Here is a 14,403-nt window from a genome sequence, read left to right on the forward strand (position 1 = left end):
CCTCAACAACCCTCAGTCACTATTCTGAAAGAATGTAACAACATGAAAAATTCAACTTTCCCCCCACTTCAATTCAAATACACATGACATGATTGAAAGCATTTCTTAAAAATTAGATAGAGAATAGAGATCACCTTTTATAAAAGGCAACTTTCAGGTGCCTGGTTATTTCTTCTCATAATTATTTCTTTTTATCTTTTCAGTGCTCAGTGAGCCAGAGAGAGGATCACTGTCTGTGATTGCAACTGTTTTTGACAAACTGAATAATGAATATAAGAAGTACTTGGAAGCTGAGCAAAGCTATACAATGGTAAACCGTGTTAGCTATAGCAGCTTACAGAGACAGGACAATGCTCTTTGCTTTTCAGGTGGTATCAAGGTGAAGGCATGCTCCTTTCTACTTAGGAAATGTGGGCTTACCTCCAAAGGTCCTGACTGCCTGAGTCTCACAAGTAAAAGTCTGCTGTGGGAAATGCACTAAGACTCCCACTTGACACTTGTGTGACAGGTATAGTTCATCTCCAGAGTGATGAGTTAAAATACCCCAGTGCTTGAAAGCAGAGAGAAGGTAGAAGCTGAAAAAGCAACTCTGAATCAATACCTACTACCTTGGTTTCCAAAGCACTGATTTCACTGCACATTGTATCATGGCATAACAGGCAGTCCTGATATATCTGCTACTTCTGTTAAAGTACCAAATTCAACACTAACTCAGAGTACAGTCACATACTCAAAACTCTTCTAAGCCTGAGGGCCTGTCTCAGTGTAGTTAGATTCATCTCCTGGCTTTGAGGTATATAAGAGCAGCTGTATTTATATAACTTTAAAAAGAAGTTTTAAATTTAGTATGAAATCCTCACTGAACAAGATGCATCTGATATAACATGACCACAGATATGAATTTCCTTGTTAATGCAACAAGTTTATAGTTGTGTTTGAAACAGAAAACAGTCTGTACAATTGAGACTGACTCAGAACTGTACTACACTAGTTTTTTTTCTTAAGACCTCTTTTTCCTCCTAGGTGGTAGAAACAGGCCTGAGTAGAAGTAATCCACTCCTGAAACGGCCTGTCCGCACTCAAGCAGTTATTGACCAGTCTGATATGTACACACATGTTTTATCTGTTTTTACAGAGAAGAAGGTAAGTTAATTTTAAGGGCTAATGAAATAAATTTAAGGGCTAATTTGGCAGCAGTCTCAGATCAGCCAGTGTAAGTTGATGGCTTGAAACTGGCTGCAGGAAGCTTTGTCAGGATTAGGGTATTTTGATGCCTATTTTTGTGGGGTTATTAACAGAGAAGCCATGCAAATTCCACTTAACATTTCCTTCTTTGTGCAGGAAGCACCTCACAAGTTCACTATAGCTGTATTGATGGAATACATTCGCTCTCTCAACCAGTTCCAGATTGCCGTTCAGGTAAATCACTCATGTGCTAAGTACATTGCCCCATTCCATGAAATTACATGCAGTTTTAGTCTAGTCTTGGTCACATGTGTGAGTTGTATACAATATTGACTTGTAGACTGTAAAAACACATATAGAGACATGCCTTTGATTGTCTTCTTTCTACATTCACAGCACTACTTGTATGAGCTGGTCATCAAAACCCTTGTTCAACACAACTTGTTCTACATGCTCCATCAGTTTCTGCAGTACCATGTGCTCAGTGACTCAAAGCCCTTGGTATGTAAGACAAGTAGCTCTAATAGGCTAGTGAGGGAGGTGGGAAGTCTTCAGAATTTTAAGGTTATTTCTACTTTTGCCCTAGGCTTGTCTCTTACTGTCCCTGGAAAGCATTTACCCTCCTGCACATCAGCTCTCACTGGACATGTTAAAAGTAAGCATTTCTGACTCTAGTAACTCCCTGTCACATGTGGGTTAGACTGGTCAAACAGCTTCCCTGAGCAGGCTTGAAGTCATTAACTAGCATCAATCATTTCCATGCATTAGAAGCAGTGTCTTACAGCTGTGCTTGATTTCACAGAGACTTTCCACAGCAAATGATGAAATAGTGGAAGTTCTGTTGTCCAAACACCAAGTTTTGGCTGCCTTGAGATTCATCAGGGGTATTGGAGGACACGACAGCATTTCAGCCCGGAAATTCCTCGATGCAGCGAAACAAGCAGAGGATGAGATGCTTTTCTACACCATATTCCGCTTCTTTGAACAAAGAAACCAGCGGCTACGGGGAAACCCCAGCTTCACACCAGGTAAGGGAGAAGCAGTCTGACCAAGATACTCAGGTGTGCAATCCAGTTGAGCCTGTATTGGGTGATAAAACTCTTGGCATAGTTTAGCCTATATTTTATATTCACCTTTAAGCACAATTCCAAATTAACTTGTCTTACTCCTTTGTCTACTGCACCCAGGAGTAAAGAGGCTGAACTAAACATAAACTTGCAGATGAACCTGTTTGACTTGCATTTGCTCTCACTGCTTGGTTAGCAGAGCCATTATCTCCAATTTGTGCATTCTTCTGAAGTCAGCAACCAGGCTGGGAAACCTTTGAGTTCACTTGTCTATTTCCACTAATTACAAAAATTCAAGGCCTGTTTTATGCTACAGTTCTTTCTTTAAAAGCCAAGCCAAACTCCTTGCACCAGCAACGTTTGTAACCACCAGACATTCTGTAGGTGTAGAATCCCACCCCACACTCTTGCATCTTGACAGTAAAGGGTTCTTATGGCTGTGAATCTGCTGGTTAGATCCATGAACTAGATCAAACCTCTGCTTCACCTCAAGAATACCAGTCACAGGACTGGAAATACCTCAGTATTCCAATGCTTTCTGTTTGTTCAACTCTGGTACTCAAACACATTTAAGATAAGAATTAATACCAATAAATGAAGGTAAATGAAACTACACAATCTTGGTTCTTGGTTTGTGAGTTGGAAAGTGAACATGGAACTTTTATTTTGTCTCCTGTAGGTGAGCACTGTGAAGAACATGTCACCTTCTTCAAACAAGTTTTTGGAGAACATGCTCTTATGAAACCCACAACATTCTGAAAGACTCTTCAACTGAAATGTATAAACTTAATTTATTGCATTTAAGTAGATTTTTGAACTACAAAATGGCTATTTTATAATAAAGTATATACAAGACATTTTGGCAAATAGTACTAAAAATATTACAACTTGTGATGGCTTCCCCCTAAAAATAGAGACAAAAATTGCATTGACCTGCATTTAAAATTAGTGTCAGTGGTTTAGCAGTCCATTCTCATACACATCACCCTAATTTCATTGACAAAATGCTATTCAACTCTCACTACAGCTGGTTTAAGTTTCTGAAGGAAAAAGATGCAACCTCTTGAAAACAGAAGTGTTTTAGTAATCTTATTAATGCATCTAGTTTTATAATACTGTTACTTGAGCCACACTTAGCATTTCCTGAGTTTAAAGCTATGTCCAAAGCTGCAGCTGGTATCTTCTAGTTGAATCTGTGCAGGAGTCAAGTCTGTGGTGGTTACAGTGTGATAGTCATAGAACATTGCTGCGCTTCAGTTCTTAGGAGCTGGGCCTAAGCCACAGTTCAGGCAGTCCACTGAACACTGTTAAAAACTAGAAGTAGAGGAGTCTTTCCCGCTCTGTACCTCTGGTCCTCTCTTGTGCAGCACGAGTTTTAGCTTTATTGACTGATGGGCCTGAGTGAGAGAACACAGTTACCAAAGGCATCAGGAATCATGCATGATCTTACTGTCTAGGGCCAGCTTAACAGTCAGAAACCTGCTTCTGCTCAGCTGTTAATAGCTGCCAGCCTCAACAAAGACAGTGGGAGATGAATCCCCATCAGTCTTAAGCCCGTTAAAGGTAGACTTAAACTGAGCCTTACTTCAGGGCTACACTATACACATGCATTATCAAATTCAAGAGGACAGTGCTCAGACCATCCTCACTGAAAGGCAAGATTGTTTCTGCAAATGCAGGAACGGTGACTCATAGGAGGTTTGCTGCTTCCACCCACCATCCTGGCCCCAGGTTGAAACATGCTAAGCCTGCTGCTCTGTGGGACAGCAGGCACCTTCACAAAGCACAGCAAAGCGCAACCACTTGGGCCAGGCACTGCTTGCTGCAGTTCAGCAAGCCCACAACAGTGAGCCTGCAGTGCCAGCAGTCAGCCTCTGCTTTCCAAAGGACAGGCCACTTGGATGAGAGAGGCACATTCAAGTGCTGCTTTTCATCTCTGCAAACCTTTCCATGTCATGGAAAGTCCACAGACAGCTATTTTTGTTTGAAGTGTGGTATAGAGCAGACTGTCACATCTTACCTATGTAACTAAGCAGAACTGGAAGAAATATCAGCCCATGTGTTGCTCCCAGCACAACCATAGCTAGATACATCCTGAAGTAGAATATCTTGAAGATTTGAGATTTGGAAAAAGCCAATACTACAATTCCTCCAAATTTGGTCAGCGTGATACCACTGAACACCTGGCAATAAAAAAAATGATAAGTAGGAGTTAATATAATCCATCTCCTTCAATTATTTAGCATTTAGTAACATTTCTGCATAATCTAAGGCTCCTATTTGCAGTATACTTCCTGCCCTGCCAGTCTAGAACCAAATCAAGATGCACTCAGTAGACAAGTTCATCTTTTTGGTCCCACAGGACAGGCTCGGTATGATTAAAAATCCACTCTGATCTGTACAGCCACCTAATTAATTTTTGTGTCAGGCAGATACAAGTGAAAACCATTACTTAATTTAACTCACATTCCAGTTAAGTTCTGTACCTGAGTATGGTACACACATCACAAGAACTGTCCATTCCAACCCCATACATGTCACATAGTCTAAGACAAGTGACATGACACTACTGCCTAAACACCAAGTCCTGCTTGTTCCCTACAAGCTCCAACTACATCCCATATTCACAACCACCTTTCCTAGTCACCTCTATCTGGAAGAGAAACACTTGAATTTTAATGGGACAATCTGAGGTTTATCCAAACTACTAGTTCAGCTAAAGCACTTAGCTCTCTTCTACTATTAGGTAGTACTAACATCAGATTAACCCCTATTACTAGTAGAAGCCTGTGTTAACCTTAAGAGCTTTAAGCATTCCAAAAAGAAAAAGCAAGGCCATCTTTATGACTTAAGACTGTCACCTATAACATTTCTTAAAATAGTAAGGCTGTTATTTGGCTACTTGTTTTCCCCTCCCCAGCCAGCAGATACTCACTGAGCTGCCCATGTGAGACAGAGCTTCTTCTGCACGCTCCACTCTACTGCCCTTGGTACTGATGGTGAATGCTCTTGTCACATGACTGCAGAATTCCACAGCAATTCCACAACTCTGGAGAGTGAAAGGAAATGTAAAAACTTCAGTTAGATCAGCACTTTGATAGCAAGGTCTCAGAATTCTGGATGGGTTAGAGAGACTCCTAGCAGCAGTCATCACTCCCCACAGTTAAAGTACCATGGGAAGTTACAAACTTAGTGTTGCTTCCCAGAGGCTGTTTGTTGCAGGTGTTTACCACACAGTGTTTTACCACCAGTCATTACTAACAGGCAATCAAACAGGAAGTGGAACATGAGGTTGTTTTAGAGGTCAAGTTTCCTGAGGTTGCAGCAAGCTGGCTTTGATACAGTGCACATAGTGAACATTGAACATTAGAATCAGTTTACAACTATTAGCTGCAATAACATTGCTTTAGAATAACACTGAATATACATCCTGATTTGATACCATGACAATTCAGCTGATCAGTCATTTGCAACACTAACTGAACACAGCTAATCTTAGCCTTATCTAGTAGAGAGACTTCCTTGAACATACATCCAATTGTAACATGGGCCAACAGTTTACACTAGCCCTCAGACCTGCCACAAACCTCTAGAGACAACAGTAAGGCCAGAGCAACCAGTAGCTGCTTGCTGGAGCTGGTTCTGGAGTGCTTTACCAAGGCTTTCTGCCCAGATGATTCCATCCACTTATGCAGGAACAATACTGGTGCTAGCACATCCCAGATCTACTCTGTAGAACATAAACACAGCAGACAAACCTATGCATCCTCCCCTTCGGCACGAGCCACCTGTGTTGATGTGGAGCAGCACCTAGCCTAGACAGCAGCAATGCAGCTGTTGCTGCAAAACAAGAGTGACCTCCACCAGATGCAGTATAATTCAACTGCTGTATCTTATTATTCTGACTAATTGTCAGAATAAACTTGGTTTCTCTTCTAGATATGTTAAGGTAGTTCCACTACTGTTCAAAGGTCTGTCAAAGTTTAGTAGCTGAATACTCCTCAGTATCACAAGTATATATGTAGCAACAGAACTGTTCAAAACTTGGAAACAGAAGCAAAGAGAGGTCTTCTTGACTTACCATGACAAGATTTACTAATGAAACTGCATTCAAGCTGATTCCCCAGAGCCACATCACTCCAAACATGTTGACAATTATCATAGCAATAGTTATTGAAACCACAACAGCAGCCCATACTTCAAAACCAAGAAGCACAGTTGTCACCAGAAATATTGATCCCAAAGAGATGCAGAGGTTAAAGATAGCATCATGCACAATTGTCAGGTATTGTTCATAGAAGACATAAAACACACTGTAGAAAAAAGAGAGGTTGTCATTAGCCATCTTCCCTTTGATATGCTAATATTCTATTAGCTTCTGTGCTAAGGATAAAGTAGTTCCCCCACTCCCCCATAGAAATCACCAACAGAAACTGGCTTCCTTTTGTCAGTGGAGTATCGTGTAACAGCCAGCATTTTGTAGGGGTTAACTCCTCACTAACACTTCAAATAAAGATCATGGTCTCAAAGTCAGTGTAATTCCCATATTTCAACATCGGCAGCTACAGCAGATACCAGAAGGCAGGTGCTCAGATCCCTTTAGGTATCTACAGGAGCTACTGCAGATGGACCATAAGTGCAGGTAGGATTCTTTGATGCAGAGATCGGTATTTCAGATGCACAGATATCAACTCCAACTCAATTTCAGTGTGGTACTCCTATACTTGACATTTCTGTTGCATTTGCTTTACATTTAAATAACTTATCTGAAGTCAATACATTCAGATCACAGGTTGCAACTACCCATGTCAACATACCTGCTTTTGTTTGAACTATTAAACCCTACTATGAAATGCCCCAAAATGAGTCATATCTACATTTGTAGTGAAGGATTTAAATTAATTATCAATGACAGTAGAAAGAGGCCAGTACTATGGATACAAATTATATCTTCCTAGTTTTACTAGAAATCCCCAAGTCTCTGCATTACCTTCTGTTAGACAAAACTCAGGTTTTTAACATGTTATTAGCCAGCACCTTTTCTGTGTTGCTCCAGTATTTGTCACCAAGGCAAGAAAGATCTAACCATACCTGTAAGGAAACACGCGGTAGTTCTTCTCTTTGATGCCCATGGTTTCAGTAATATTGTCTGCTATAATCCGAGCTTTCCTCATGGCATCAATATAATCAGATGATGTTTTCAGTACAGTATGGTAAGTCATAAAATAAGTGGCTCCCACCTCAGTTTTGTTGTTTATGAAGTTGACAGCAGAGTTATATGCAGCGTGTCCTCTATAAAAACAGGTAGCAGATGTCAGCACCATTCAAATTTATTAACTTTTATAACAAATAATCTTATGGAATGGTTTGAGTTGGAAGGAAGCATAAGATCATCTAGCTAGCTGCACCTCTGCCATGAGCACGAACACTTTCTACTAGACTACAGCTGCTCACATCCCATCCCACCTCATCTTGAACACTTCCAGGGATGGCACAGCTTCTCTGGGCAATCTGTTCCAGTGCCTCACCACCCTCAGAGTAAAGAATTTCTTCCTAACATCTATTTTAAACCTACCCTCTTTCATTTTAAAGCCATGCCTCCTTGTTTATCACTACACCCCCTTGTAAAAAGTGCCTCTCCAGCTCTCTTGTAGATGTCCTTTAGAGAGCTAACAGCTGGTAGTTGTTTCTAGCAGTTTCTAAAACTAAAAAAGCTTCAGAGCACAATACATTTCAAGATTGCACAGGATATTCTAGAACAGACTGACCATAGATATTGTCTCTCTTTTTACAGGGGAAAGCTGCTGTTCCATTTAGTTGATGATGCATTTGGGTTTTTTTCAGAAAACAGTACAGAACTCGTGAGATGTCAATGTTTGTACGGCTTTTAGGAGGACATTAGCCATCAAACCTCCAGACAAAAGCCAGAGCAAATATCTCTGACACATTGGTCTAAGCAGGGTCCATAGAATAAAGCTCTTACCCTTTGCCACATTTAGGATTAGGGTTGTCTGATAGGAACATTGGCAAAAAGGTCATGAAGTCTTCACCCTGTGGTCTCTGCTTGCCTTCTTGAGTCAGTGGTCGACAACGAGTGCAGGATGGATCGCTGACTGAAGAAATACAGGAAGGAGGTCACCTACAAGAATTCTTTTTCCTAACACTGGGAACTTCTGACTTGCATTACTACAGGATGCAATTCCATAAAAAGCATTTTTACTGATGAACTAACTGATCCGTCTTGAAATTCCATGTAAGATTTGTAGTCCTTAATTTGATTTATTGCTACTACGGCAAGGGCCGTCAGAGAATTCTTACTTGTGCACTTATCTCCATTAGATCCGATGAGAACTACACCCAACTGAAGGGCCTGAACAAAAGCAGAGCACCAAGTTTGTGTACTCTAAGAAGGCCAACAGAAGGATCAGAATTTTTACAGCAAGTTACATTGGCTGTCTAGGTAGGCTGTTTTCAGTCTGCAGCATTCCAGTAGAATATTTAAGCTCACTCAAACAGCAGTTCAAATAAATTAAGAGGATAACTCAAGAGGTTCCTACTTACAGTAAGAAAAGGTATTCACTTGACTCATACCATGAGGAAATGTTTTGGCTGTGAAACTTATAAACCAAGCTAATTCACTAGCAACAAGATGGATGCCAATACCTGAAGCATTGCAAAACTGTCCAGTGGTATTGTAGACTCTGCAACAGGACGACTGTGGCTTCACCCAGTCAAAGTAGTCATCAATCCAGGATGATGGGGCATAGCCTATCTTTGTGCTAATAAAAATAACACAACATATCCATCATCAGTAATTTTATGTTTAATTCCAAAACATATCACTTGATCTCTCCAGTACCAATTTATGCCATGTCAACTCATTCTTGTCAAATCTACTCAGCTCTTTATATAGTCCCACGCTCCAGTACCCCATCCAAGAGCCATAATGCTCAGGTAGCTCAGAACACTGCAGCTAGAAAACTGCAGGAGCTTTTTCACTGCATCTTGTTCTGCTGCCAAGCTCAGCTTTCCATTGCCCTGCCCACTCTGTTCCCCATCCTATTCCACACTCTGTTGTCTCAGTTTTCAAGCAAAGCTCCTCCTTCAGTTAGGCTGAAATGGGTAATTGGGTAAAGACTTCCTTGAGTTGTTAGCTGCAAATAAAATTCCTGCTTAGCCTCCCTAGGTAGCCTAGTTTATTCACCAGGTTTAGAAGCTGAGCATACAGTCATTTTCCAGATCATCATAACCCTGCTGAGAGGTTTTCACAAGTTATTCTTACTACCATTCCAAGATTCCTTGAAGGATCAAGCCCCTTTTCCAAACTCAAGTACATCAATGTATCCCATCAGTCCACACCAGTTTTATCCTCACTCTAGAAGACTGTCACAGCTGCTTCCAACCCCCTTCCCTCCCAAACCCATAATACAAAGCAAATAAAATAGAATGTCAGTTTACAACCAGCAGCTGAGCCTGAGTAAATCAGGAGGACACAGTGCTCTGCTACACCTCTTCCATGCAACTATGCAGAAACAAGCATGAAAGACTTACTAGCTACCAATTTCCGCAGCATTGAAGACTTGCTGGACAAGTGAATCGTTATTACATCCCGTTCCACCACACACCATGTTCTGCCCTTCCAAAGTGGTGTAGTTGTGTCCTTCTTCTAGGACAAAGTAGACAGGGGGACCCGCATGCAGGTACTTGCTGATGTGGCTGAAGTAATCTATTACATAGGAGTCCTTCAAGGGAAAGTTTTGAGTTACTATTACGGAACGTTGAGGTAGCACAACGAGGTATCAAGGTTTCAATTCAGCCACAAACTGCTGAACAGTGACACGATCATAAGACTTACATCTGGCATTGAGAGAGACTGATCCAGCCCAATCTCTACATTGTGCATAACTGCTGCACTGAATGACAGGATACCCACAAACACTGCTATCTGCAAAAAAAGCAAATCCATGGACGTGAGAACTGCACAGAAACAACGGGCAATAGGAGTAATTTGTTAAGCTAACAGGAACCATGCAAAGAGGCTCTAGTTTAAATATGCTACCCAGGCTTAATATAACAGTGGTAGTACAACATAGCTACTGAGGGGTCCCTTTGGGACTGTAAGGAAATTTATTCCTAGAAATGATCAGTGAAGGTTACAAACACCTTCTGTAAATAAACATGGTAACTTTAAACTGAATCACAGATTCATCAACAACGCTCTGGATTAATGCAGTATAGAAGCCATTACATGCTGGTTTTTTTACATAGGCTAAAGTAATTTGATTGATTGCAATGCAACTCTTAAACTGGGGCTTTAGACAATCCACAATCAAGCCTCTATTTACTGAAATACTTTTGCAGTTACAAAAGCTTACTTCTATTCTTATGCCAAGAACCAAAAAACTAGAAGCTTCATTTGTTTCACTGTATTGAAGATTCTTCTTCCCTATTTAGGCCTTCACGCTCACTGCTCTTTTGCTCAAGTTTAGATGACTGCTTACTTGAAATAGATTATACATACTACTATTGGTCTCATCCAATCCTTAAGGAGATATGGAGAAAACAGATTTTTGAAGAACAGAAATAACATGCTCTCAGAACGCTGGACTCCACTCATTTCTTCACTGCTTTTGATGCAACACAGAATATCCAGTCTGTTACTCTGAAAACAGATTAAATGCCACAGTTAGAGCAGTTCTGCAGATGCCATCATCCCTGTGACAGTGCAGTTACAGGTGCACTTATACTCACCTCTTGACGCTTAATATCCAAGCCCAGGAGACTGACGAAGCAAGTGACTTGAAGGAGGAAGTCTATGAGCACAGCCATTCCAGCAAACAGGGAGAACGTGCGAACCGCTGGCATCGTAGACAGTGTCCCTGGAGGAAGTGACCCACTTTGTTAAGACAGCTCCCTTCTCCTAGCAATGCACCAGCATTTGCTAGACAAACATCCAGTTTAAGTGGTAGCCTTATAGCAGGACAAAGAGCCTTTCTTTCCACAGCAAAGGCAACAGCCCATACAAGCCTGGCTACAGCTGCTGTCTTTGACCTATTTAACAGCACTGAGGCTGTGCAAAGGAGTGACTCCTTCTAAGCCATTTCTCAATCCCAAATTTAGGTGCAGCCTGTGTAACAGGGCAGTTAAGGAGTGCTGTCAGGCAACATCTTGCTTCAATATTAAGCCACTTCAATGCAAGTTGATCCAATGACAAATTACTCTGCAGGTAAACAAAGCTATTATGAAAGAAGACCAAATTATACTTGTAGGGCAACAAAAGATTTACCTCTAAAACATTATCATGCGAGCCTCAAACATAAATCTGTCATAGGGGCATTTTTCCAATCAAGGGGCATTTTGGCAAGATGAATAAATGCAATACAGGAGTTCATACACCCTGGTATTTGATCTATTCCTAAGGTCAAATTGAGACTTGTCAGTCAGTAAAAACCCCCAGTCTTTCAGGCTGAAAGGCTGGACAGATTCAGAGCTTTTTAACTATGGATCTTTTTAACTATGCCAGACTCTTAAAGTACTCCAATGCCTATCCCCAGCAGAAGTTTAACTTGATATTAACAATGAACAACTAAGCTAAACGGCCTCTACAAATTCTTATTTTGCTTTTATATTTTAATATCGCATTTATTCTTGAAACATGCAGTTATGATAAGGCCCTTATCTTCAAAAATTAAAGGAGTCTTACCAAGAAAGAATGCCACAGTCTCTGAAAAGGATGAGAGAAACATACTGGGTGCCACATCTCCCAAGACTCTGCCAATCTGTTTATCCAGAGTTTCACCCTGAAGGCGTTCATCTCTCTGTTTTAAGGCAATAATTTATTATTGTTAGGAATCATGCAATTTATAAAGCTATTTCATATGGCTGCAAAAAACCTGAAACTTTAAAATATTCTAAGCTATCTTTTGTTGTTTCCATTGCATTAACAAGAGTTAGATAAAAATCAGCCAAGACTCTCTAAAACAAGAGCAGCCTGAACATTACTTGTTGTCTTGCTTCAAATTTAAAATATAGTACTAAGTTCAGTACTTCAGATAAAACTACACATGTGACAGAGGCAGTACCAGTTTCAGTGGGTTATTGAATCTGTCAAATTAAAAAGCTTGTTACCCACTAAGAGTGAGTGTCAAAAGTCCTTCCTAGTCTTAAGCATATAGTTTGGTTCATGACTACTGCTTACAATACGCTAAAATTACAAGTGATCAAAATACCAGTTGAGCTCTACAAGTATTTTGATATCAAGCAGCAATATGAAAAATGCAGAGACATAAATTAGAGGTTTTTTGTGAAGGTAGAAGGTACACAGATTCTTGTCTTTCTTCCACTCTCACAAGCTATCTTGTGAGAGTCCAGAGCTGCTCACACTGAGCTGAGCACTAGAACACAGAAGACCCCATGCTCCAAGTTTACAGCCTTCAAAAATGACAGGCACTTTTCTAAAAGTCTGTATGCAAGAATAAATACCTGAAGTGTCTGAACCATAATGAAAATGTTGTCCACTCCAATAGCCAGCACCAAGAAAGGAATTACTTCTATCACAATCAGTGTCAGTGGGATTCCAAAGTAGCTGAAAATGCCTATAGAACATGCTACTGAGCTCAGTACAATCAGGATGCCTGCAATGCCCAGAGAGATCTTCGAATCCACCTAAAAAAAGTAGTACTGAACATCAGCCAAATAAGCATCTTCCCACAGAATAGATTATTGCAAAGGCAAAACATTTCTAACATTTAGTCTAGGTAGCAAAAAACATTTCACGGTTTTTTTGAAGATTCAGATATTTTAAAAAAATTATCAACCCTGAAGCTGCAAGTCTTAAAGCTGATGTGAACTGAACATCAAGTGAAAGAACTCAACTGAAACTATGAAATACACATGAACTGTCTAGCAGAAAAACAATGCTCCCCCTAACTCCTGCCCATGAAAGACTCAATGCTGTAATAAAAAACATCAGCATTCTGCAAAAATAGTTAAGTTACTTACAGCTACCAGCAAGCTCTAGCTTCAGTCTTTATGGCAATGAAAACTATACACATACCAGCAGTCTTCTACAGCTCTGGATGTGTCCCAAAGCTATAGAGATGTAGAGGAACATCACAAGATAGCTTATCAACACAACGCTAACATCACTGTTGCTCTCGCGGTTGATCTCATCTTCAATACTCCGTTCAGCAGAAAATGATATCGTTAAGTTTGAGTTATTGTAGTTCTTCAGAAAGTTAATAAACCTAAAAAACAAAACCAAGAGGTCGATCACACTTTAAAAGGATAAAACATCTTCCACTAGAAATACCTGAAAGTCAGTTGATGGCAAATTTACATCATCTGTGTGGTACAAGAGTAGCCAGACAGTTTGAGGGGACCTTACTCAGTTTTAAAAGAGAGGTGCTGGCTACACATACCTGTAACTCTACTTTAAGAACTAGAAATACACTACATTGAAATACTTTCCATGTTCTCTCTAACGTTTGAGGACCAATAAGTACTTTGCATGAGCTATTTCAAAACTGAGCACAATTTTCCTCAAAGCTAGACCAAGAAATACACACATGAAAGATGACTGCAGCTTGCTTACAGTACTGGAACAATTTATTAGCCCTTGTTTCAGTTCCCCAACTTGGGAGGTGCTGGTGCTTGTGACACAGGCAGATGCTTCTCATACTTCTCTTTTGTCACAAACTTTCTAGTACAGTAGTTTTTATCTTAACTGACAGCCAGACCAGCTGGCCTATGTAAGCTAGCTCTTCAAGGTGGTAGAGGGGACAAAAGCCTTAGATGTTCATCTGGATGACATTTTTAAAAATTAAAGGTAAAGAACTACAGCATCAGGCTCAACCTTTCCACCCATGGTTAATGGTCCAGTAAATTAAAGAGTCTACCTGTGTAATTCTAGCCACAATAAAATAAATCATTTCTGAAGTTGCTTATTGGCAAGTACTACTGGGCTAGATGGTCACTAAGAGGAATAGAACCTGTGTCTCAAAGCAAATTAAGTGTGCCAGACAAAGTGAAGGTCTTATGACCAGCACAGTCTGGTTTTAACCAGTTTTGCTGCCTCTTGAAACATCCCTGTAGTTCTACTGAAAAACTGTCAGTACAGTGCAGGTAGGCTTTTTTAATCAACATGTAAAGC

General features: G+C 40.4%; 2 protein-coding genes across 2 annotated transcripts in view; one reads left to right on the plus strand and one right to left on the minus strand.

The window, feature by feature from the left end:
- Window positions 1–3,109, plus strand: part of RMC1 (regulator of MON1-CCZ1) — a 16,802-nt gene extending 13,693 nt beyond the window's left edge. Inside the window, exons 14-20 of the mRNA XM_005490706.4 lie at window positions 204–310; window positions 1,024–1,143; window positions 1,342–1,419; window positions 1,582–1,686; window positions 1,772–1,840; window positions 1,988–2,213; window positions 2,932–3,109. Of these exons, the coding sequence (XP_005490763.1) occupies window positions 204–310; window positions 1,024–1,143; window positions 1,342–1,419; window positions 1,582–1,686; window positions 1,772–1,840; window positions 1,988–2,213; window positions 2,932–3,011 (785 nt within the window). The 3' untranslated portion in view covers window positions 3,012–3,109. The remainder of the gene's footprint in view (window positions 1–203; window positions 311–1,023; window positions 1,144–1,341; window positions 1,420–1,581; window positions 1,687–1,771; window positions 1,841–1,987; window positions 2,214–2,931) is intronic.
- Window positions 3,025–14,403, minus strand: part of NPC1 (NPC intracellular cholesterol transporter 1) — a 26,406-nt gene continuing 15,027 nt past the window's right edge. The window contains exons 12-25 of the mRNA XM_005490707.4: window positions 13,309–13,498; window positions 12,735–12,917; window positions 11,956–12,070; window positions 11,004–11,131; window positions 10,774–10,914; window positions 10,108–10,197; window positions 9,804–9,994; window positions 8,916–9,031; window positions 8,236–8,365; window positions 7,344–7,544; window positions 6,334–6,565; window positions 5,188–5,301; window positions 4,273–4,435; window positions 3,025–3,649 (exon numbers count right to left, since the gene is read on the minus strand). Coding sequence (XP_005490764.2) covers window positions 3,567–3,649; window positions 4,273–4,435; window positions 5,188–5,301; window positions 6,334–6,565; window positions 7,344–7,544; window positions 8,236–8,365; window positions 8,916–9,031; window positions 9,804–9,994; window positions 10,108–10,197; window positions 10,774–10,914; window positions 11,004–11,131; window positions 11,956–12,070; window positions 12,735–12,917; window positions 13,309–13,498 — 2,077 coding nt within the window. The 3' untranslated portion in view covers window positions 3,025–3,566. The remainder of the gene's footprint in view (window positions 3,650–4,272; window positions 4,436–5,187; window positions 5,302–6,333; window positions 6,566–7,343; window positions 7,545–8,235; window positions 8,366–8,915; window positions 9,032–9,803; window positions 9,995–10,107; window positions 10,198–10,773; window positions 10,915–11,003; window positions 11,132–11,955; window positions 12,071–12,734; window positions 12,918–13,308; window positions 13,499–14,403) is intronic.

This window comes from Zonotrichia albicollis, chromosome 1 (genome assembly GCF_047830755.1).
Source record: "Zonotrichia albicollis isolate bZonAlb1 chromosome 1, bZonAlb1.hap1, whole genome shotgun sequence".
Taxonomy (NCBI): domain Eukaryota; kingdom Metazoa; phylum Chordata; class Aves; order Passeriformes; family Passerellidae; genus Zonotrichia; species Zonotrichia albicollis.